At 50.7% G+C, this 22170-nt stretch overlaps 1 protein-coding gene across 1 annotated transcript; it reads left to right on the top strand.

The window, feature by feature from the left end:
- The first annotated feature begins 12149 nt into the window (after positions 1 to 12149).
- On the top strand, positions 12150 to 15108 carry LOC128911500 (sentrin-specific protease 2-like). The gene is made up of 6 exons (XM_054206500.1): positions 12150 to 12278; positions 12690 to 12893; positions 13013 to 13092; positions 13488 to 13572; positions 14276 to 14371; positions 14813 to 15108. The coding sequence occupies exons 1-6, from the start codon at positions 12150 to 12152 to the stop codon at positions 14873 to 14875; spliced, it is 657 nt and encodes a 218-aa protein (XP_054062475.1). The 3' UTR covers positions 14876 to 15108.
- The last annotated feature ends 7062 nt before the right edge of the window (positions 15109 to 22170 follow it).

The raw sequence follows: 22170 nt of genomic DNA, 5'->3' as shown, positions 1-22170 counted from the left end.
GCTCCAGCCCCTTTCGCACAGAGACAAGAGCCAGGGAAGTTACGCAGCGGCTGTTAATTGCATCTGGTGCAGCGGCTGAGGTTTTGTACCTCTCTCCGTTCTTGGGAGATAGTGGCTGGGCTGCAACTTCCAAGTGGCCTCAGCAGGGCAGAGCTGTGTTCTCCATCCTGGCGTCCGGTATCTGCTCCCAGTGAGATTCCTCTTGGGCGAGGTACTGCAGCCAGGGGGTTTGTGAGATCTGGCCTTGGGATCTTTGGGAGAAATGGGTCTCAGCCTTTGACCAGTGAAGACACTGGTTCTTTTCCAAGGCAGTGCTCTTCTGTGAAAGTGCTTGTGAGCTGTTGTGTGGTCAAGGAGATCTGGTTTTGGTGGCATGTCACCCTCTTAGGAGCTGTGCGGGTGAAAGCCAGGCTGTACCCGAAGGGCAAGTGTTGACGGTTCTTAAAAGGAGCTTCATAGTAAAGAATTAACTGGGCGTTTCTGCGTATTTTGTGTCTCTTTCTGCCATGATGTGTATTTAATGGATTTTTCTTTTCTTTTCAGATCCACATGCCTTATTTCCGCGAGAGGATGGTGTGGGAAATACTCCATCAAGAGCTGCTGTGAGGCATGCTCTACCAGAGTAACACTGTCATCACCTTTGGGTGACTACCTCTTCTTTTAGTTACTTTTCTACTACCTCATTTGAAATAGCAGCAGGCACACAAGTTTTTCTCCTTAGGTTAAGTAGTAGTGGTTAAGATTGTTATTTCCCCCCCTGCCTGCCCCTATTTTGGAGACAGTAACTCTCCTTGAAATTAGCTAACACACCTTAAGCACAAGCTGGAAAGGTTGGTGTCACCTGGGCAAGGAAATGGTTAAGAACGAATGCCGTGAACTTCCATCGCAGAGAGGGCTGCTCACACCTCGCAGCGCACGTGGCCGCGTTCTGGACGAATGGGACTCCTCTGGTGGTGGTGACATTGCACGAGTGGAACTTCTCTCACAGCACACGTGGTCACATTATGGACAAATGGGACTCATCTGGTGGTGGCAACAGTTGTGTGAGCTGAACTTCTCTTCCCAACAAGAAGGTGCTGAACTGCTGTTTCCTCAAAGAGAGTTTTCTTCTGTTTCTGGAGTAATCTACCATCTACTTGATGCCTACAAGTGGATTTGTGATGACCATCAGAAGAAAGCATTTACCATCTTTTGATTTGCGAGAGAAACCCCTGTGGTTGGGGTTGGATTGTTTTATTTCTGTCTCCAGGGAGTTCTGTAATGTGAAAAGAGAAGTATTTATTTATTTTTATTAAAATAAATATTTAAATTATTTAAAGAGCCTTACTGGAATGAAACTTGATCTGGTAATGAGAGTGATTTAGGGTTTTTTTGTCATTGAAGAAAAGGTTGACATATCAATGTGGGTTTTAGCTCACTCACAGTCTATGGAGGAAGACGACTCTGGCCAGGCTGGGTATCAGAGCACCAGAACCTCCAAGCGATTGTCCCAAAATGCTGAAGGGACAACCAGGACGTTGTTCAGCAGCGAGAATCCCAGTAACAGCCAAGTAGGAGATTATTGCTGCTCTGCCGCAGGCGCTGCCTCCAGGCGTCTGCCCAATGAAGAGCTTGTGTCGATCCTCGCTCTGTTACGCTCAGACCCAGCTAGATCAGTTTAAACATGGCGTTTCCCCCTTTCTTTCATTTTTTCCCCCCCTGTAGCTTACACTCCGGAGCTGGAGTGGGATTTCAGGTCTTTCCTTGACCATCGCAGAGGAAAAATTGCCCAATAGCTGGTTTGGTGTTGCGTGATACGGCGGGTCCGTAGACCCCTTGACAGAAGAGATAGAGATTGCAGTGTACCCCTAAGAAGGCCGAGAGTTGCGTCATATAAGGACAAGGTAACAGAAAGGAGAAAGAAGATTGCTTCAGAGAACAAGGAGAGTTAGGCTGTGAGAAAGCCAGATTTTGAGCAATGCGAACAGGATTTCAATAACCAATCGTATTGTAGCTACGAGCGCGTGTGCTATGTAACCTAACCAATTGAAAGCGTAGAAAGAACGCGTGAACGGAGCATGAACAAAAGATTAGGTATGTAAGAAAGCCAAGTTTGTAGTAAAGAGAGAGCTTAACTTAACTCTTCAAGGAGGGTCTTGTCGTTTGTCCGTCCCGACTGAAACGACAGTTTTGAAGCCCCGTGTTGGAACGCTTGTACAAATGACCGTGTGGTGGTGTTTCTGTAATGGCAGTTACCATCATGTGAGGTGATTCCTGCCCGGTGATGCGGTCTCTCCTCTCCTCAGCTTTGGGGGAAAGCTGGTGATTTTGGGGCCATGCCCTCTGTCGCTGTGGGTGGGATCAGCCTTCCCGGCGCTGCTCCTCGCCTGAAGGTCTGCTCTCCTGGGCCGGCTGACGCGGTGGTTTGGCTGTGGTGCGGGTCAGCAGCCACATCGCTCTCTGCTTTCAAAGTGATGAGCTTAATCCGTCCCCAAATCAGAGGAGGTTCTCCAAAGGAAGAACTATTGCAAAGGCCATTTGTCATGGTTTGTCCCTCCATGAGATATGTTCAGTTATGTCTGAACTTTTGTGAGTCATAAATAGGCAAGTTGTACGCAATGTAGGCATTTGTAAAATTAAGAGAGAAGAGCACAGATCTACAACCTGCTATTTCAGACTAGATGAGGGAGCGGCTTTTCTAATGCTCTTGCTAGTGTTATTTATGACATTTTTGGCTTACTTAAGGCTTATATTTTACCGAGTCAATGGCTTTTCTATTTTTTGAAGCGGGAAGCGCTCAAGTCTCTGCAGAGTAGCAGCAGCGTTTGGATAAAGAATCTAGGATATGACTTTCCGACTGTCTGTTGAGCTGCTCCAAGTCCATGCTGCCAACAAGAATTGTGCTCCTGAAAACGTGTTCTGCTTTCTCCCTTATACTAGTGTTTGGACAGCCAGTCGGATCTGGGAATTAAATCAGCTGATTTATTTTTTTTGTCCCGATTCCGTTTCCAGCTGCGTTGCTTTGCAGGCTTGACTGGATTGTGGAGCCACGAGTCCTAATGTCAGCATTGGGGATGGAGAAGAAATACCAGGTGCTTTCACAAGTAATGGGACTTGCTATTTCAGCAGCAAAGCAAACTGAAACTGGTTTATGTCACAGTTTAAACAGGGAGAGGGGTGTGAAAAAAAGAAGGGAAAGAAAGAAAATCCCCGCTCAAATTCTCTTTCAGATTTTGTAGTCCATAGTGGGATTAAACTCCGGAAGCTCTTTTTAACTGAAGAGGCTCTAAGTTATTAGGTGCTACTAATACTTCGAATACTGGAACACACTTGAGATACCATCGGTACGCTGTAATAATTGCTACGTTTTTCCAAGTCGCTTTTATTGTGTTTTCCTTCATTGAAATTGTGCTCACTGGAGTGCATGTGATTCAGGCATGGGAGGGCTGGGAAGAAGACTAGTTAAAGGGAAAAGTAGTGAGTCTCGTTCTGTGAATTAGTTAATGGTGGTGGTGATTACTTGGTATGTGCCTGGTCAGCAATTGCTTAATATGGTAGTCGGGTCTTTTGTTTGTTTGGTTGTTTTTTTTAATCAGAGTAATTTGAATAGTAGAAATGCTCAAGGTATGGATGTACTTACAAGATACTTAAGGCATCTCTTTTTAAAAATGCTGATTTTTATTAGTAAGTTGTGGAAGAAGAACTAAGGAAGCAGTTTGAGAAGGTTCGAAACAATCTGATAGCTTGATGCCACCAAAAGGACAGGTCGTTCTTTGTGTTCCTCCTTCATCAGCTGCCCTTGATCTGACTTTTTGTTGGGCTGGTCGGTACCCGAAGCTGTCAGAAAATCCTTTGCTTTTTGCTGCTGGACTAGTCTCCTGCCGGCTTGGTGGCACGGAGTGAGTCCCAGGGCCAGTGCAAGCGGCAGAGGTGGTGGGAGGAAGCTGGGCGTCCGTGCTTCTTGTCTGATACTCTCATTTTTCAAAACACATTCTTGTCTTTTTTTGGCTTTTTTTTTTTTTTCTTTTTGGTGGAGTGTGGGAACTGTCATGGGAAGGGGCTGCTCTGCTTTCCCTCCCAGTGGATTCCCAGCCCCCCCAGCAGTGATCTGGTCTGGTGCTGGTGTGCTTCAGGGGGAGAGAGGCAAAAGCTGTTCCTTCCAGGTGTTCCAGTCCACAAGCCTGGACTTCAGGGCTTCCACCTCAATTCCAGTAACAGAATCATAGGATCATAGAATTGTTGAGGTTGGAAGGGACCTTTAAGATCATCGAGTCCAACCTTTAGCCTACCCTGACAAGAGCCACTTCTAAACCATGTCCCTAAGTGCCCCATCTACCGTTTTTCTAAACACCTCCAGGGATGGTGAATCCACCTCCTCCCTGGGCAGCCTATTCCAATGTTTAATAACCCTTTCAGTGAAAAAATGTTTCCTAATATCTAATCTAAACCTCCCCTGACATAACTTGAACCCGTTTCCTCTTGTCCTATCGCTTGTCACCAGGGAGAAGAGGTCAGCCCCCATCTCTCTACAACCTCCTTTCAGGTAGTTGTAGACGGCAGTAAGGTCTCCCCTCAGCCTCCTCTTCTCCAGGCTAAACAACCCCAGCTCCCTCAGTCGTTCCTCATAAGGTTTTTCCTCCAGACCCCTCACCAGCTTTGGAGCCCTTCTCTGGACACGCTCCAACACCTCAATGTCCCTCTTGGAGTGAGGGGCCCAAAACTGAACGCAGTACTCGAGGTGGGGCCTCACCAGTGCCGAGTACAGGGGGACGATCCCTTCCCTAGTCCGGCTCACCACACTGTTCCTGATACAGGCTAGGATGCTGTTGGCCTTCTTGGCCACCTGGGCACGCTGCTGGCTCATATTCAGCCGGCTGTCCACCAACACTCCCAAGTCCTTTTCTGCCGGGCTGCTTTCGAGCCACTCTGCCCCAATCCTGTAGCGCTGCGTGGGGTGGTTGTGACCCAAGTGCAGGACCCAGTATTTGGCCTTGTATGTAATGGCCAAAGAAGGGGAAGAACTGTTGGTAACGATCAAGGGATCTGGTGATGTTGGGAATGTACACGTCGTCACAAATTGAAGGTTAGAATAAAATGGTTATTTAATAGCAAACACCAGTCGTGATCTGCTTACCGGCAGAGTTTGAATATAGGGAGGGTAAAGAAGTCTGTTTTTTCTTCTTTTGTTATTGCATATTCCTTACAGGAGCCTAGTTTGGCAAAAGAGCAAAAATTAGGCAGAGAAAATGTCTGAAGAACAACCAAAGGAGGTAGTAGAAACTCTGCGACTTCAGTGAGCTGCGGGGAGTGGCTTGTAGGAACCCTCAGTATGTGTCAGGATAATGGGGCATAAACTGCTTTTGGAGTGATGCAGGCTCCTGGTGTTTGACATTTTAGCCAGGGAGGATTTCCTGGGGCTTGGGGGGCGGGTAAGAGCTTTGACATTTTAGGGGTTATTGCCAGTCTTAGCGATAGGCGGAGGAGGTGAGGTGCCAGGAATTCCTTTGAGGCTGGAAGTACTGAAGAAGTGGCATAATCCTGTAAAATGGGGGAGATTGAAGAGAGAGGTTTCAACGAATGGTGATCTGGAAACAAAAATGTGGATGTTTAAAAACTGGAAAATGTTGTAAAATCCAAAAGGGCTGAATGAATCTAAGGCAGCTGTTTAATTTTCTGGTTTAGATACACATCTGTTTCCTCTCAGATCACAGGTGTCCCGCTTCCACATCCATCTTAACGTAATGTAGCAAAGGTTGTTGTAAAAATATGTCAAAGGGATGAAGACTTCAGTCATTTGCTTAAGCTAAAATGATTTCTCTACTGATTTCTTCAAAGCTTATTAACTTCTAAACACTTTGTGGGCAAGATTCTCCCTGCTGCTTCCCTCCAGTTGTGCATTTCTTGTGTCCTTCTCAGTGTCAGACCACCCGTATTTCAAATTATGATTTGTTTGGAAGTGTGAAGCCTGCATACGTAATGACGCTTGTGCAGGTGTGTATATAGATGTCTCTCTGTATTTATAACCATTGAGTATAAACGAGAAAGTTTGCTGCAGAGTTCTCTCCCCCTTGCTGGCTGCCATCCTGAGCACTCCTTGCCCCGGTGCTGGGGCCCTGAGCCCTTCCCTTCCTCCCGACGCCGCAGCGCTCGCAGGGTCCCACATTGGCTGTCCCTGCTGGGAGAGCACGGCTTCTGCTGATGGGATGGGCTGGGAATAGTCCTTGTGCATTTTCTATTGGTATCGGGATCAATACTGGTTCTTTAGTGTTCTCAATGTTAATTGTCTAGTCTTATTCTATTAAACCTGTTTGAATTTCAGTCCTCGGCTTTCCTTGTTTTTTCCCAGTTCCCCTTCCTGGGTGGGGAGGGGCCATCGGGTGAGAGAATACCTGTCTAAACGACAATAAATTGTTGTGGGTTTCTCAGAGCAGAAGAGGGAGTTACGTTGGAGCAGTTACAGGAAGAAGTTGCCACCCGCAGCCGACTGCTGAGCCGTTCCCAAACAAGCGGGGCTTTCCCAGGAAGCCCCTGTGGCCGCCCTGAAGGCGCTCGCCCTTCCCTGCCAGGTACCACGCAGCAGGGGAGGGAGCAGAGCCCATCTCCAGGAGTGCTGGGCACCTCTCTGGTGACACCGGGAGGACAGAGCAGGGTCTCCGCACGCCTCCCCCAAAGCCATCCTCCCAGCCCAGACCAGATGTGGAGCAGACGCTGCAGCGGGGCTTCGCTGAGCTGATGTGCCACCTCCATGCAAGCCCCTGCCATGGCAATGGTGGCGGGAAGCTGAGGGACCCCTGCCCGGCACTCCTAGTCCTTCTGGGTCCACAAAGTGGTGGTGATGGCGGTGTCCCTTCTGAGCTGAGTGACAAACACCACCGCGACAGCCCGTGGAGGAGGAGGAACGTCTGGGAGGGGTTGGTGGGCAGGGGAGAAGACGGGCAGGAATTCAGATGTGCCCTGCTCAGCTCAGGCAGGAGCCGAGTTCACGTTCTGCCATTTTACACCCCGAGTAAGACCGCCCAGACCCGTGCTTGGCCACGAGACGGAGTCTGCCTCCCGGAGTGCCCGTTTTGGGGCGGGAAGCAGGGACGAGCTGCGAGGTGCCTTTAGGTGCCGACCGGCTAAACACACACGAGCCATAAGGCAGCTGTGGTGACAAACTGACTCATATCCAGGGGGATGGTACCCAAGGCAAAGAACCGCCGAGATTAGCCAGCCAAAGCCCCAGCAAAGGCGCACTGCGGGGAGTCGCAGTGCTGGTTTGGAGTCTGGGATAGCGCTGTGCCACCCGGCATCATCCCGAACACATGCGAAATAAAGAGATTGAATTGCCAGATTAAGTAGATTACGCTTTCCATACCTAAAAGTAGGGGTATAGCTAAAATGACCAAGCATTCCTCCAGCCCTAAGGTTAATTGTTCAGTTTGTTATGCCACGAATTTGAAATATGCTGCTTCGGCATCCAGGTGTGTGAAGCTGCTTTCACACTGAAGCTGCTCTAAAGGCACAGACTCTGGGTAACGCACAATTAATGAGCTCAGATTCTGGAATGATCTGCATTCCCTATCGGATCGGAGATGGGACTCCAGTAATCCATGTGGATGTAAACGTCTGGTAACAGGATTCGGGATTTTCGTGCACCAAAGAGCCTAATTTTGAGTCCTTACGCATCAATGGACTGAGCAAGAAGCTCAAAGGCACAGTAAGGAATTAAGTCATGACCATCAGCTGCATCAATTACAGGCACTGAGAAATGTAACTGATGTAAAACTGCACTGTAAAGACGTGCCAGGAATTACGACATACAGCCTCTGGCACATCCAGCTGTTGTATTTGCCTTTAGAAAAATGGGAATTTTTTGCCGTATACAGGACAGAGGGGAGGAAAAAACCCAAAACATTTAATGTAAGGTGCAACAAGAGACTCCCCTCCAAAAAGAAAGACTCTCAGTCTGGTGGCATTAATTTAATGAAATGGTAACTTCTTGATGTGTTTGGATATTGACATTTAGAGATCACAAGAGTCTCCACACCAAACACCACGCACAAAGGAATCCGACTGGGACAAAACCTTTGGACGGGCACCGCAGTCACACTGACCCTGCCGCCACTGTCAGGTACTTTTCTGGCACACACAAAGCCATTCACGCAGGTGTTTTCAAATCATTTAACAGCATTAAAACCCCTGTCCTGGTGAGGACAAGGAAGTGGTGTTACCAGGAAGCGCAGAGGAGCTGCTTTAGAATAACCACCACAGTTCCCGGAGAAGATTTCTCATCTTTTTCTGAGCATTGTCCTGCGGTGGGTTATGCTGCAGGGTGGAAGAAACTGCGGCTGGGGGGACATGCCTGGCAGAGGAATCCTGCAGCCCCAGGGCTGGCTCCACACCTGTGCCCAGGGTAGGGGGTCCCAAGGCAGGAGAGAAGCCTCAGCATCACCTTGTGGCACAGGGCAGCTGTACGAGTCTCACGTGGGCCACATCTGCCTTGGGAGCAGGGAAGAGCCCTTCCCCAAAAGAACATCCTTCCCCCTTTCCTAGAATGGCCCCCGAGCGCCAGCCAAGGCCACCAGGAGCCAGCTCAGCACTCGCCAGCCCCACAGCGGCCGCTTTAGCCAGGCTCCCTGCAGCGGGCCCTTGGCCGCCGCTACATCACGGTTCGTCACAATGGTCGAACGCAGCGTCCGCGTCCCTAGTTGCAGCGGAGCCATGGCGGAACCGCACGCAGCGCCTGCAGCTCCCCAGCGGAGCGGCACAAAGCGTCGCTTGGGCCGTGAGGCCAGGGCTGGGTAAGCCCGGCAATGCCATTCCCTCACCGCCGCAGAGCACAGGAGGCAGTAGCGGGCGCGCAAGAGCCAGCGTCGCCGGGCGCTGTGGCCCGCCCCCGTCCTGCGGGACGCGGAACGGCTTCTCCAGCCTCTGGGTCCTCCAGGGCGCCCCTGCGGCCTCCGACGGGCCCCCCGGGCCTCTGTGGGTCCCCCGCTAGGTCCCTCCGGCCTCGGTTGGGCCCCTGCGGCCGCCCCTCCGGCCTCTGCGGGGCCTCTCCCTAAAGGGAGACGGGCCTGTCGCCCTCCACGGCCGTCCAGGGCTCGGCTCGGGGCTTTCTGGGAGGGAAAGCTCCCCGCCTGGCCGGGGGCGGGCCGGCACAGGCCCGGCCCCAGCGGGGAGGAGCCGGCGGAGGGCTGGGCGGCCGTTCCCGCCTCCCTCAGGCGGCGCCGCGCATGCGCGCGCCCCGCCGCCTGCCCGTCCCTCCCCTCCGTGTCGCAGGGGCGGGGGCCGCTCCCCGGCAGCCAATAGGGAGGCGGCGCCGGGCGCGCGGGCCGGGCGCATTTCCGGCGCGGGGTGTGTGTCCCGATGGCTGCTGGGGGCCCTCGGCGCCCTCCTCGCCGCCGCCCGCCGCCCCGCGCCGCCCGAGGGCCTTTCGCCGGAGGGGGAAACCTTTGGGCTCTGGAAAGTACCTTTGGAAGTTTGGGCCCTGTGAAGGGAAGTCAGCCTGGTAGAAGCTGAAGGAAGTTTCAAGCCGCGGTTCTGTGTGTTCTTTCCTCAGCACTTGTGCGCCTGCGGACGATCGTGCCGAGTCTGAGGCAAAAAAGAGGAGGACAGGTATTGCACGGTACAGAAGTCTTGAATGTGCCTGGTTTTCCTGAGGTTTCGTCTGCCTTAGAGAACTCTGGCTTCTGTGCTTGTTTTTACTTGAAAAGTAAAATTGCAAGTTGACGTATTTTCTAATACTGCTGCTTTTCTGTGCAGGTATCACATGGGTGGATGTTTGCTGCCCAGAGCCGTCTCAGGGCGATGTTGTGACCAGGTAGAGTCTCTTTTCATCACGGTTCTTGTTTCTTTTGGCTCTGTGCGCGTGTCTCTTTCCGTGCCTGTTCTTCTCCCCGCTTTAAAGCCTAGCGCTCTCTTTAGCCGTGCGGCACTGTTGTGTGCTGGAATTGTCCGTGGTTCACCTGAGCTCGGGGGAGAGAAGGAAAGAAAGGAACTGAGAGGGTAGGATGGGTTCAAGTGAAAGGAACATTTTCTTGCCTTTTTTTGTGGATTTAACTACTGAGGGAAGTCATTTGACGAAGCTTGTGATACCTACTCTTACCACGCTGGACTGAAAGGGGAGAATACTGTGAGAGTCTGTTGTAGGTCTCCCTCCTGGAAAAGGGGGTCTTTGGTGACAAGGCAAATTCTTGGTTTTGAGGAAGGCACGTATAGACAGACATCTTTACTGTCTGTGTATTTGTTTGCTCTTCAGAGTCTGTGTGGTTTTACTGGTAATCCTCTCCAAATGGGGACAGTCACTCTCTTGACTAGCCTATAGGAGGCAAGTAAATATCCTGTAGGTGTCCCATTTTTCATTCCCTGTGCTGGTCTTAGTTCCCGTAAGCTAACTGTATGTGGCTGCAGGTAGAGTTGCGGGTGTTCCTGTTATACCTTGCAGTATAAGCCCTAGCACGCAGCATTTATCCCCAGTAGATCCCAGAGCACTTGACAGAGGAAGTGCTGGTTGCTTCCCTGTTTTCCAAATAATGAAACTGATCAAGAGAAACCAAAGGAATCTTGCACAGGGAGATGGGAAAAAATGTACAAAGCTCCCAGCGCTTCCTTCTATGCCAGTCTCGCTGCTCCGAAAGAATCGTGCTGGAAGCGGAGGTGAAGCAGGTACACAGCTCACTGCTCTCTCTCTTTCTCTCTCCCTCTCCTCGCAGGGGCTCCCCACCAGCAGAACAACCTCTGGAACAGGATGGACCTGGTGAGGCCAAAAAGTCACCTGCCTGTGAGGTGGAAGAAAAGAAACCGCCAAGGCTGCAGAAAAGAGCAGAAGGCTTTACTCCACTCACAGAGGTACCGTAGCTGACAGGCTGTTAGACAAAACTGAAGGCTGTGAAACAGCTGCAAGGAACCCCATTTGTTACAGGTGGTTCTTCAGGCTTTTTGAAATCTGAAGAACTTGCATTTTAAGCTGTTAGGGAGTGTCTGCAGCTGTGACTTCCCAGTGCACAGGTCAGCACTAAAGCTGGTTTTGAAGGATTGAAAGGATTTAAGGATTTGATGCTCCACGCGCTCCTTGAGTTGTGCTCCAACCTAAGGGTTTGTGGGTCTTCTGCTACTCGGACAAAAATGAGTCCAGGTTTAACAGCAGTCTCCCAGAGCAGTGCTGACCTGATTCCTACAGTTATATGGGATCTGCCTCTCAACCTGTCCTAGCATGAAGATAGAACTTGAAATAGAAGTTTTTACTGCTCCGTGGTGTTGCCTTGCTTGTGGGGGACCTGAGCATCTTGCGTACGTCCTCGGGATGTCACCGAGCCGTGGATGCGCACTGGGCACGGTTGCACTGCGTGTAGCAGTGGTCACAGGAGTTCACTTAGTTACGCTATGCAACAGGGAGTGGGAGTTGAGGTTCCCCTGCTTGTCTGAATGTTGGCTGCTCTTATTCTTGAGAGTTGCAGTCTGATCGAGCGCCCCCTTTTTTGCCTCTTGAGGATTGACTTGGAAAGGGCTAGCAAGTCCAGAGTTTACAACGTCTGCGGGGTGATGCTCAGTACAAGGAAAACCAGGGGTTTTCTTATCCTGCTAGCCCACGTTCAACCGAGAAGAAGATGCTCTGGCAGTTCAGAGTATTTTATTCTAACAGACCCAGTGGTTTATTTGCGTTCCCTAAGCAGACTTGGATGGAAACGTTCAAGTGACAACCAGCTGCATGCACAGCCTGGACTCCCGATTGCCTGACTGCAGTGTAGCTGCCTCGGTTTCCCCCTTTGCTGGTACTTCAGCTCCCTTGAAGTTCCCCCACCTTCCCATTCTTTCAGGCTCCTGACGTAGCTGCCTTGGCATGGAGAATGCCTGCTGCGGTTGCCTTAAACCTCAGCGTTGCGAGGGCTGCAGCATCGCATGGGAAAGGCGTTTGCTGTGTGTTTGCTCGTCCCTGCGTTTTGTCTCAGCTTCCTTGGTGAAAACAAATTGAGGCAAACCTGGGCCCTGAAGTTCCAAGTCAGGATGCCGAAACCAACCAACCAACCAAAAAGGGCGATTGCTAACCTAGCCGAAAGCCGGCAAAGGCAGTTGCTCTGTCACCTGAGCTTCATTTCCAGGCCGTGTTTGAGTTGAAAGCTGCCCACAGGTTGGCATGCTCGATGCTCTGTTTCACAAGTCCTTCCCCATTTAATTGTCCATTTCAGGCCATGGAGAGAGAGGTCGTTGCCGCATTAGGCAAAGGTGAGCCAGAGGAGATCCTGAGCAGTGCCTTCAAACTAAGGGTCACGCGCCAGGACGTCCACACCCTAAGGAAGCTTTGCTGGCTAAATGATGAGGTAAAAGTAGCTGCAGCACAGGGATCTTCTAATGGAGCGTTAATTTCGAAATACCCCTTCAGCGTGTACACAAGTCTTTGCAAAGTTATTTGATGACCTGCACTGCAGAGCCTAGAAATCTCTGTGCAGTTCTTATTTTAGGTACTGAAGGGTCCGGTGCTTCTGGCAGTTCCTTTACTTGTATTGTGCAGCTTCCAGGAGTTAGTGTAGGTTCTTGGAGTGGGTGGCAGGTGTTTTTATCCAGCTGCAGATGTAACCAAGTGGGAAATTCTCACAACAAAAGCTGGCAGCTGAGGCTGGAGTTCTCTCAGCTGCGTACTTCAGGGTGGCCAGAAAAGAGATGTCGCTGTGCTTTTCATTTGGTAAGCTAGTGTCTTGTTTTACATCTCAAGCTTACTCTTTATGGTACAGGTCATCAATTTCTACATGGGTCTTGTGATGGAAAGAAGTAAGAAGGAGGGGTATCCATCAGTCCACGCTTTCAGTTCGTTCTTTTATGAAAAACTTACTTCTGGGGGCTACAAAGCCGTAGGAAGATGGACGAGGCGTGTGGATCTCTTCGACAAGGACATCATCTTAGTGCCCATTAACTTGCGTTTGCACTGGGCACTAGCGGTGAGTCAAACGGGCTTGTTATTTAGAGTTGGGTGGGGAGAAAAAGCTAGCAAGAAAAGTCATGGAGGTTTGTGCAGCACAAGGTTGCGCTTTGTCTAACAGTCACCTTTGAATAACAGGTCATAGACACCAGAAAGAAGACCATCAAATACTACGACTCCTTGGGACAAGGAGGGGACAAGATTTGTGAGACTTTGCTGTAAGTAACTGCTCAGTCAGTGCTTTTGTGTTGTGAATTAGGAGAAGGGTTTTGGGATTTTGCCCCTGTGACAGGGCTGCAAGTTTCCACATGTCTTGTAGATAACAAACCAGAAATCTTGGATTCGCTTGCTGCGAGTTGTCTGACAGTGACTCCTTCCCTAGTCTCACGTCGTCCCCTCCACCCGGTGTCTTGGCTGCCTGGGTTCTGCCACCTTCCCCCTAGAGCACAGACAAAGACATGGTAGCCCCGTGGCACACGGGCACCAACCTTGTTAGTGATCAATAAAACCCTCCTGCCATTCATCTTCCTGTGATCTTTCAGCAGCTCTTTTTTCTCGGCCTGAATTACAGCGATGAAGAGTGATTTTTTTTTTTTTCTTTTGCTTTAAACAGTAAATACCTGCAAGAGGAGAGCCGTGAAAAAAGACACCTGAAGCTGAATGTTTCGGAGTGGACTGCTCACAGCATGGAGCCACATGTGAGTGAGCACTGCTTGCACTTGAAATGTGAACTAGAACTCCTTGTCACAAAGCTCTTAACGCTTTCTCATAAGGCCAGGACTTCAGAGAACAGCCATAAGCATCTTCTTCTGGTCCCACATTGGGCTGCCAGTGGACCAGGAAACCATGCTGGGATGAAATCTTTGAGCAGTGCCTCTCCTTGCTGGCCGAATACTTTGTTGGGTTTTTTAAAATTGCTCTGCCACGTGAAGGTGAATTTGGCTTTGCCCCCATTTCACAAGTCAAATTTCAAGTCTCTTTAGCAGTTGTCAGAGAACGTGGGCTGCTTGTTTGCAGCCCAGATCCTGGCACGTGACAAAGCAAGGGCTTGGGCTGATGTTTCTTGCCAAGTTAATAGTGAAAAGCAGCACCGAAAGCCTCGATTTAAGGGATGTCACTTCAGAAAGACACTGTAGAAACCTCCAGACACCTTGCAGGGAGGAAGCCTGCTGTCCCTTATCAGCCTGCCAGGAATTTGGCTTGTAACATCCGAGCGTAGGAAGCCGAGGGGAGGGATGATGTGCAGTTCCTGGGGTCTGTTCCTTGTGTTGGGGAGCGGTTACTGGGGATGGTGCAAGTTCAGGAGTGTCTGGTTAGGGTATTTTTGGTAATGGGTGCTACTTCCAAGTTGCTTTTCCTTGAAGATAGAGGCAAATTCTCCATCTTCTTTGCATTCGTTAGGAAATCCCTCAGCAATCGAATGGAAGCGACTGCGGCGTTTTCATCTGCAAATACGCAGATTACATCTGCAGAGACAAACCGCTGACCTTTACACAGGTGAGTGAAGGTTCTAAACAGCTCCAGCCCCTTTCGCACAGAGACAAGAGCCAGGGAAGTTACGCAGCGGCTGAGGTGTCTGCTCCCCGTGAGATTCCTCTTGGGGGAGATACTGGAGCCAGGGGGTTTGTGGGATCTGGCCTTTGGATCTTTGGGAGAAATGGGTCTCAGCCTTTGACCAGTGAAGACACTGGTTCTTTTCCAAGGCAGTGCTCTTCTGTGAAAGTGCTTGTGAGCTGTTGTGTGGTCAAGGAGATCTGGTTTTGGTGGCATGTCACCCTCTTAGGAGCTGTGCGGGTGAAAGCCAGGCTGTACCCGAAGGGCAAGTGTTGACAGTTCTTAAAAGGAACTTCATAGTAAAGAATTAAGTGGGCGTTTCTGCGTATTTTGTGTCTCTTTCTGCCATGAGGTGCATTTCATGGAGTTTTCTTTTCTTTTCAGACCCACATGCCTTACTTCCGTAAGAAGATGGTCTGGGAAATACTCCATCAGGAGCTGCTATGAGACCTGTGCTACAGGAGTAACCCTTCTTTTAGTTATTTTTCTCATAGGTTATTGTTGTTAGATGTTTTTCTCCGTAGGTTAAGGAAAGAGTTTTTCTCTGTAGGTTAAGAAGTAGTGGTTAAGATTATTTCCCCCGCCCCCCGCCTGCCCCTATTTTGGAGACAGTAACTCTCTTTGAAATTAGCTAACACACCTTAAGCACAAGCTGGAAAGGTTGGTGTCACCTGGCCAAGGGAAAGCTTAAGAACAAATGCTGTGAACTTCCATCGCAGAGAGGGCTGCTCACACCTCGCAGCGCACGTGGCCACCTTATGGACGAATGGGACTCATCTGGTGGTGGCAACAGTTGTGTGAGCTGACCTTCTCTTCCCAACAAGAAGGTGCTGAACTACTGTTTCCTCAAAGAGAGTTTTCTTCTGTTTCTGGAATAATCTACCATCTACTTGATGCCTACAAGTGGATTTGTGATGACCATCAGAAGAAAGCATTTACCATCTTTTGATTTGCGAGAGAAACCCCTGTGGTTGGGGTTGGTTTGGTTTTTTTTTCTTTCTCCAGGGAGTTTTATAATGTGACAAGAGAAGTATTTATTTATTTTTATTAAAATAAACATTTAAATTATTTAAAGAGCCTTACTGGAATGAAACTTGATCTGGTAATGAGAGTGATTTTTTTTTTTTTTTTTTTTTTTTTGTCATTGAAGAAAAGGTTGACATATCAATGTGGGTTTTAGCTCACTGACAGTGTATGGAGGAAGAAGACTCTGGCCAGGCTGGGTATCAGAGCACCAGAACCTCCAAGCGATTGTCCCAAAATGCTGAAGGGACAACCAGGATGTTGTTCAGCAGCGAGAATCCCAGTAACAGCCAAGTAGGAGATTATTGCTGCTCTGCCGCAGGCGCTGCCTCCAGGCGTCTGCCCAATGAAGAGCTTGTGTCGATCCTCGCTCTGTTACGCTCAGACCCAGCTAGATCAGTTTAAACATGGTGTTTCCCCCTTTCTTTCATTTTTTTCCCCCCTCTAGCTTACGCTCCGGAGCTGGAGTGGGATTTCAGGTCTTTCCTTGACCATCGCAGAGGAAAAATTGCCCAAGAGGTGGTTTGGAAGCCCCGTGTTGGAACGCTTGTACAAATGACCGTGTGGTGTTGTTTCTGTAATGGCAGTTACCATCATGTGAGGTGATTCCTGCCAGGTGATGCGGTCTCTCCTCTCCTCAGCTTTGGGGGAAAGCTGGTGATTTTGGGGCCATGCCCTCTGTCGCCGTGGGTGGGATCAGCCTTCCCGGTGCTGCTCCTCGCCTGAAGGTCTGCTCTCCTGGGCCGGCTGACGCGGTGGTTTGGCTGTGGTGCGGGTCAGCAGCCACATCGCTCTCTGCTTTCAAAGTGATGAGCTTAATCCGTCCCCAAATCAGAGGAGGTTCTCCAAAGGAAGAACTATTGCAAAGGCCATTTGTCGTGGTTTGTCCCTCCATGAGATACTTCATCTTCCCGGGCTCCCGGAGGATGTGGAAGATTTTAGCTGTTTATTACCGCTAGGACGCAGTAGCTGAATGCTCGAAGTGTCCTTTCCCCTTCCCTTGGGTTCTCGCTGTCTGGGGGTTGCAGTTTTGAGGCTGACCCTGTGCTCTGCTGAGTACAAAAGCAGAATCTGGGGTTTTTTTGGGGAAAAAACCCCAATGAACCAGCAAACAAGCCCTGCAGAGGGGCGAGTGGGGTAAGGACACTGCCCAGGTCCTCCTGGGCCCCCCCCGTTAAGCAGAGGGGGCTCGGGGGTGTGATGGAAGGAGCAGGGTGATGCTGCTGTGAACACCTTACCTGGTGCCTTCTCTGTCCTCTCCGCGACCCGCCAAGGACTTGTGTGGAGTAAACCCCGTCGGGGGACACCTGCTGCTGGTCGCTTGGCAGCGCTTGTGGCTGCTGAAAGCCTCTGTGTATGAGGCGGTGGGGAAATTGTACGCGTAGCAGCCGCCGTCCCCTCTGATCCATGGCTCTGGCCCTTCAGCCGGGGCTCGTGTCCTTGTGCCCCGAGGCGGTTCCCGGAGAGCAGCCCCTGGGGAGCAACAGCCTGTTAACACTGTGCTCTGGGTGAGCAGTTGTGTGGGAGCTGGGCCTCGCTTCTCCTTAGGAAATGGCCTTTTGGAGATGACGAGCTTGCTCTTTTTCGTGCTGATGGGCGAGCGCGTGTGCGGTGTGAGTAATGCCCTGCCGCCCTCGGCGGGGCAGGGGGGACACACACTCCTCATGGGGCTTCTTCGCACAGTTGTGATGCTGCCGGCTGCCCCGTGAGGTGGTCCTTGCTCACAGGAAGGCCGTGGAGTGACTGGTTCGTTAGTGACTGGTTGACAAAGTCCCCTGGGAGGCAGTCCTCCAGGGCAAAGGAGCCCAGGAAGCCTGGATGGTTTTCAAGGGAAGTCTTAGAGGCGCAGGAGCAGGCTGTCCCCATGTGCCGGAAGACAAGCCGTCGGGGAAAAAGACCGGCCTGGCTAAACAGGGAGCTAGTGTTGCAACTTAGGGAAAAAAAGAGGATCTACGGCCTTTGGAAGGAAGGGCAGGCCACTCGAGGACTACAAAGAGGTAGTGAAGCTATGTAGGGAAAAAATCAGGAGGGCCAAAGCCCAGCTGGAACTAAGCCTGGCTTCTGTTGTCAAGGACAACAAAAAAAGTTTCTATAAATATATTAGCAATAAAAAGAGGCCTAAGGACAATCCCTGTCCTCTAGTAGATGGGGCTGGTAACATAGTGACCAAGGATGAGGAAAAGGCTGAGGTACTTACTGCCGTCTTTGCCCCAGTCTTCAGCAGTAGGACCAGTTGTGCCCTGAGTACCCAGACCCCTGAGCTAGAAGACAGGGATGGGGAGCAGAATGAAGCCCCTGTAATCCAAAGGGAAATGGTGAGGGACCTGCTTCAGCGCCTGGAGGTGCACAAATCGGTGGGGCTGGATGGGATCCACCCAAAGGTACTGAAGGAGCTGGCGGAAGTGCTCGCCAGGCCACTTTGCATCATTTATGAGCAGTCCTGGACAACCGGGGAGGTCCCAGCTGACTGGAGGTTGGCAAATGTGACAGCCATCCACAAGAAGGGCCGGAAGGGGGATCCGGGGAACTACAGGCCAGTCAGTCTGACCTCGGTGCCTGGGAAGGTCATGGAACAGATCCTCCTCAGTGCCATTACACGGCACATGCAGGAGAACAGGGTGACCAGGCCAGTCAGCATGGGTTTGTGAAGGTGACCCACTTAGTGGATGAGGGAAAGGCTGTGGATGTTGTCTACCTGGATTTTTGCACAGCTTTTGACACCGTTTCCCACAGCATTCTCCTGGAGAAACTGGCTGCTCATGGCCTGGACAGGTGTAACCCTTCGCTGGGTAAAAAACTGGCTGGATGGCCGTGCCCGGAGAGTGGTGGTAGATGGAGTTAAATCCAGTTGGTGTCCGGTCACAAGTGGCGTCCCCCAGGGCTCGGTCCTGGGGCCAGTTCTCTTTAATATCTTTACAATGACCTGGAGGAGGGGATCGAATGCACCCTCAGTAAGTTCGCAGATGACACTAAACTGGGCGGGCGTGTTGATCTGCTTGAGGGAAGGTTGGCTCTGCAGAGGGATCTGGACAGGCTGGACCGATGGGCTGAGGTCAGTGGTATGAGGTTCAACAAGGCCAAGGGCTGGGTCCTGCACTTGGGTCACAACCACCCCATGCAGCGCTACAAGATTGGGGCGGAGTGGCTCGAAAGCTGCCTGGCAGAAAAGGACCTGGGGGTGTTGGTGGACAGCCGGCTGAATATGAGCCAGCAGCGTGCCCAGGTGGCCAAGAAGGCCAACAGCCTCCTAGCCTGTATCAGGAATAGCGTGGTGAGCCGGACTAGGGAAGGGATCATCCCCCTGTACTCGGCACTCGAGTACTGCGTTCAGTTTTGGGCCCCTCACTCCAAGAAGGACATTGAGGTGTCGGAGCGTGTCCAGAGAAGGGCTCCAAAGCTGGTGAGGGGTCTGGAGGACAAACCTTATGAGGAACGACTGAGGGAGCTGGGGTTGTTTAGCCTGGAGAAGAGGAGGCTGAGGGGAGACCTTATCACCCTCTACAACTACCTGAAAGGAGGTTGTAGAGAGATGGGGGCTGACCTCTTCTCCCTGGTGACAAGCGATAGGACAAGAGGAAACGGATTCAAGTTATGTCAGGGGAGGTTTAGATTGGATATGAGGAAACATTTTTTCACTGAAAGGGTTATTAAACGTTGGAATAGGCTGCCCAGGGAGGTGGTGGAGTCACCATCCCTGGAGGTGTTTAAAAAAAGGGTAGATGGGGCACTTAGGGACATGGTTTAGTAGTGGTTTTTTTCAGGGTAAGTTAATGCTTGGACTTGATGATCCTAAAGGTCCCTTCCAACCTCAGTGATTCTATGATTCTGTGATTCTCTGTGTTAGTTTTTTTATAACAAGTTGATGTAGTTGCTGTTGTGCAAGTCCACTGAAAACCAGTTCAAGACGGCAGCCGAACTTTAGTAAAGGTTTGGCAGGATAACCTGCGCTGTATTTCCAATCAGAAGGAGTGGAAACACGAAGACCTTTCGAGCAAAGTCTTTTTGAAACAGAATCGTGCAGGGTACGATAGGACAGCAATTGCTATCCCACCTGCTTCCCTAGTCTCTGCTCTTCTGTTCTTCCTGCTTCCCTACTCTTCCCTTTCCTATACTTTGATTTCAAACAAAAAATAATAAAATCACGTGCGGGCAGTCTTCCCCAAGGCTTCAAATGAGCGATGGCTGAACTTTTGTGAGTCATAACTAGGTAAGGTGTATGTGTGGCGGTGTGCTCTCCCCTTTTCCCCCCCCGGCTCCTGCTCAAGCCATGGTCATCAGCGGGAGTTGTTATGAGTTGCACTTGAACTGTGGGAGATGGCTGGCGACACAACCAAAGCACTGTCTGGAGTGGGACCCTAGGTACCCTGTTCCCATGGGCATATGACTATAGGTCCATTATCTTACTCCAGAAAGAGTGGACAGCCCAAGAGCCCTTTGAGCTCTCCTGCACGGCAGCGGGCTGCACGACAGGATCTCCCCTTGAGTGGGGACGCTCGCTTAAGGTTCTTCTCCTCGCGCTTGAGCGATTCCTTGCCGCAACAGATTCTCGGTAAGTGACTGACAGCACGCTAAACTTTGCAATCTTAGCTAAGTGATCGAAGGATCGATTGCGCATACATAATCCTTTAGACATAAACCGTTGAGCAGGTCTGGGACTAGGATTGGATCCAGCCGCACCTCGACTCCTCTCTGAGAAGGAGTTTAGAAAGCAAGGGGGTCCTTTCTGAACCTCGTGACTCAACGGGAGGGTCTCCCTGAGAGCTTGTCTGACCCTGGCCTCTATGCAGTGACTAACCCAGTGTACCCTGGCATCGCATCGCGTAAAACACTGTCGCATTCACTACTAACTTTGTTACATCGCTGTTTTATGTTAACAAACATTTCACTACTCTCTTACAAGTGAAGTTATTCACTCCGCCCGCGACAGCTGGCGTAGTCGGCAGGATGTCAGGAGTTATCACTGATTGTTTAGGGAGGCCTGGAGTGAACCCGAGCCCCAGATTCTCAGAGGAATGGGCTCGTGGTAATTGGTACAATTGGGAAGTCGTTGAAGAGTACTTGAAAGCGATTAGGGGCCCTACAAAGGATGGAAAAGATAAGGGAGTAATCTGTAAAATGTTGGGCCCTTGTTTAGAAGCCGCGTACCAAGACAGGGAGAATAGAAACAGGAGAGAGCAGGAACTAGAGAAGGAAACAGAGAGCAGGAAGGCAGCTGAGTTACTGATATCTTTTGAAAATGAACAGCTGCAAAAACGATTGCAGGAAGAGAAGGAGAAAAGGCGGAAATTGGGAGAAAAGCTTGAAATGATGCTTATGCAGGCTCCCCACCCCCCTGACATTGTACAGATTAGGAAACTGATGGTATCCCCTAAAGACTGGGACGGAAACATTTGGGTGATCCCGATGATAGCGAGTCAGAAGACGACGTTCCTTTGTTCCCCACAAATCCTCCCGAATACGAAGCCAGAGCCATTGTTAAAACAGAAGGAACTGCGGGACCTCGGGGTACAAATCCAGGGCACACTACGCGAACCAGCCCCTGGGATCCCTTGCAACTGACAAATTTGCAAGAGAGATACAGCAGAAACCCCGTGAAACTGAAACCGAATCCTTGGGGCGAGTGTGCTTAACCGGCGGCGACCGAATCCTGTCAAGCCGGCATGAAGCCAGTGGTTACTGGGGTCCGGGAGCTTTCTTAAATTTAGGACCTGATCCGGCAGATACCCCCCATTCTAGCACCAGCCGAGTAGCTTATTGGGCGGGAGGAATCGACACCATGGAACGGGGTGAGCCCTCTCTGATCCCCATCAAATCTCTCAGCGAGTTATCCACAGCCGTCCCAAAAGCCGCTTGCACACAAGCCAGGCACGAACGAGGACGCCACGCTGTCCCACCGCCTGCTGCAGTAGATTTTGCAATATTAAAGCCACTGGTCAGAGGAGCCCCAGCAGTTCTTAAACCTCACCTAGCCGCAAAACGGGATGAGATTAGAAGAGATGCCGAATTTCAGACACAGGGCAGTCGTCCTCCCAGGCAAAGCCCTGCCTGGGCAGAATTGATGCCCAGCGTTGTTATCTACTGCCGTGAAAGGGGCTGGGGCGACGGTGCAGCAGTTGAAAAACAAAGCCAGAAATGCCGGGGAGGAGATCACAAAGCAAGACCCATGAAACAGGGAACAGGAATTAAATCAAAGGGAAATAAAAACTTGCCAACAGAGTCTCGAGAAAAGAGGAACGAATTGTGGAGGAAAGCGTTAGCACTAGGCATTCCCAGAGCCGCGACTCAAGGTCAGCCTACTGGCGTTATCTTGGGTCTGATTGAAGCATTCCTGAAACCAGAGAGCGGTGGAAACAGAGACTGTATTTCAACTTCTTTAAAGGAGGATAATCCCTTTCCCCCTCTGAAGGAGGAATTGCAGGACACCAAGTCAAAAAGCGAGTAATGTCCGGAAGGCAATTGGGCCTGCCTGTCCGGAAAGGGGAGGCTTCTCAGTGGATAAGTGACGATGGCCCATACATCTTAATTCCAGTTGGTCCTCGAAGACAATTAGTAAAGTTTTTAATAGATACGGGGGCACAAATTTCGATACTAACGCAACCAGATGCCGAGAAGCTGGGCGTGCGATCCGGCCGGCAAAGAGTGAGAATTACAGGCGTGAACGGGGGAACTGGTGTATGTCAAACTGCTAAGGCTAGTTTATGGCTCCCGGGCGAGAGGCG

The sequence above is a fragment of the Rissa tridactyla genome, chromosome 6 (assembly GCF_028500815.1).
Source record: "Rissa tridactyla isolate bRisTri1 chromosome 6, bRisTri1.patW.cur.20221130, whole genome shotgun sequence".
Taxonomy (NCBI): Eukaryota; Metazoa; Chordata; class Aves; order Charadriiformes; family Laridae; genus Rissa; species Rissa tridactyla.
Note: the sequence above shows the minus strand (reverse complement) of the source record. Positions and strands in the feature narration are given on the sequence as shown.

Excerpts from the sequence above, each read along its gene's own strand:
- LOC128911500 (XM_054206500.1), top strand. The coding sequence starts at position 12,150 with ATGGAGAGAGAGGTCGTTGCCGCATTAGGCAAAGGTGAGCCAGAGGAG. Across the intron at positions 12,894-13,012 it reads GTTTGCACTGGGCACTAGCG|GTCATAGACACCAGAAAGAA; the intron begins GTGAGTCAAACG and ends TTTGAATAACAG. Across the intron at positions 14,372-14,812 it reads AACCGCTGACCTTTACACAG|ACCCACATGCCTTACTTCCG; the intron begins GTGAGTGAAGGT and ends TTTTCTTTTCAG.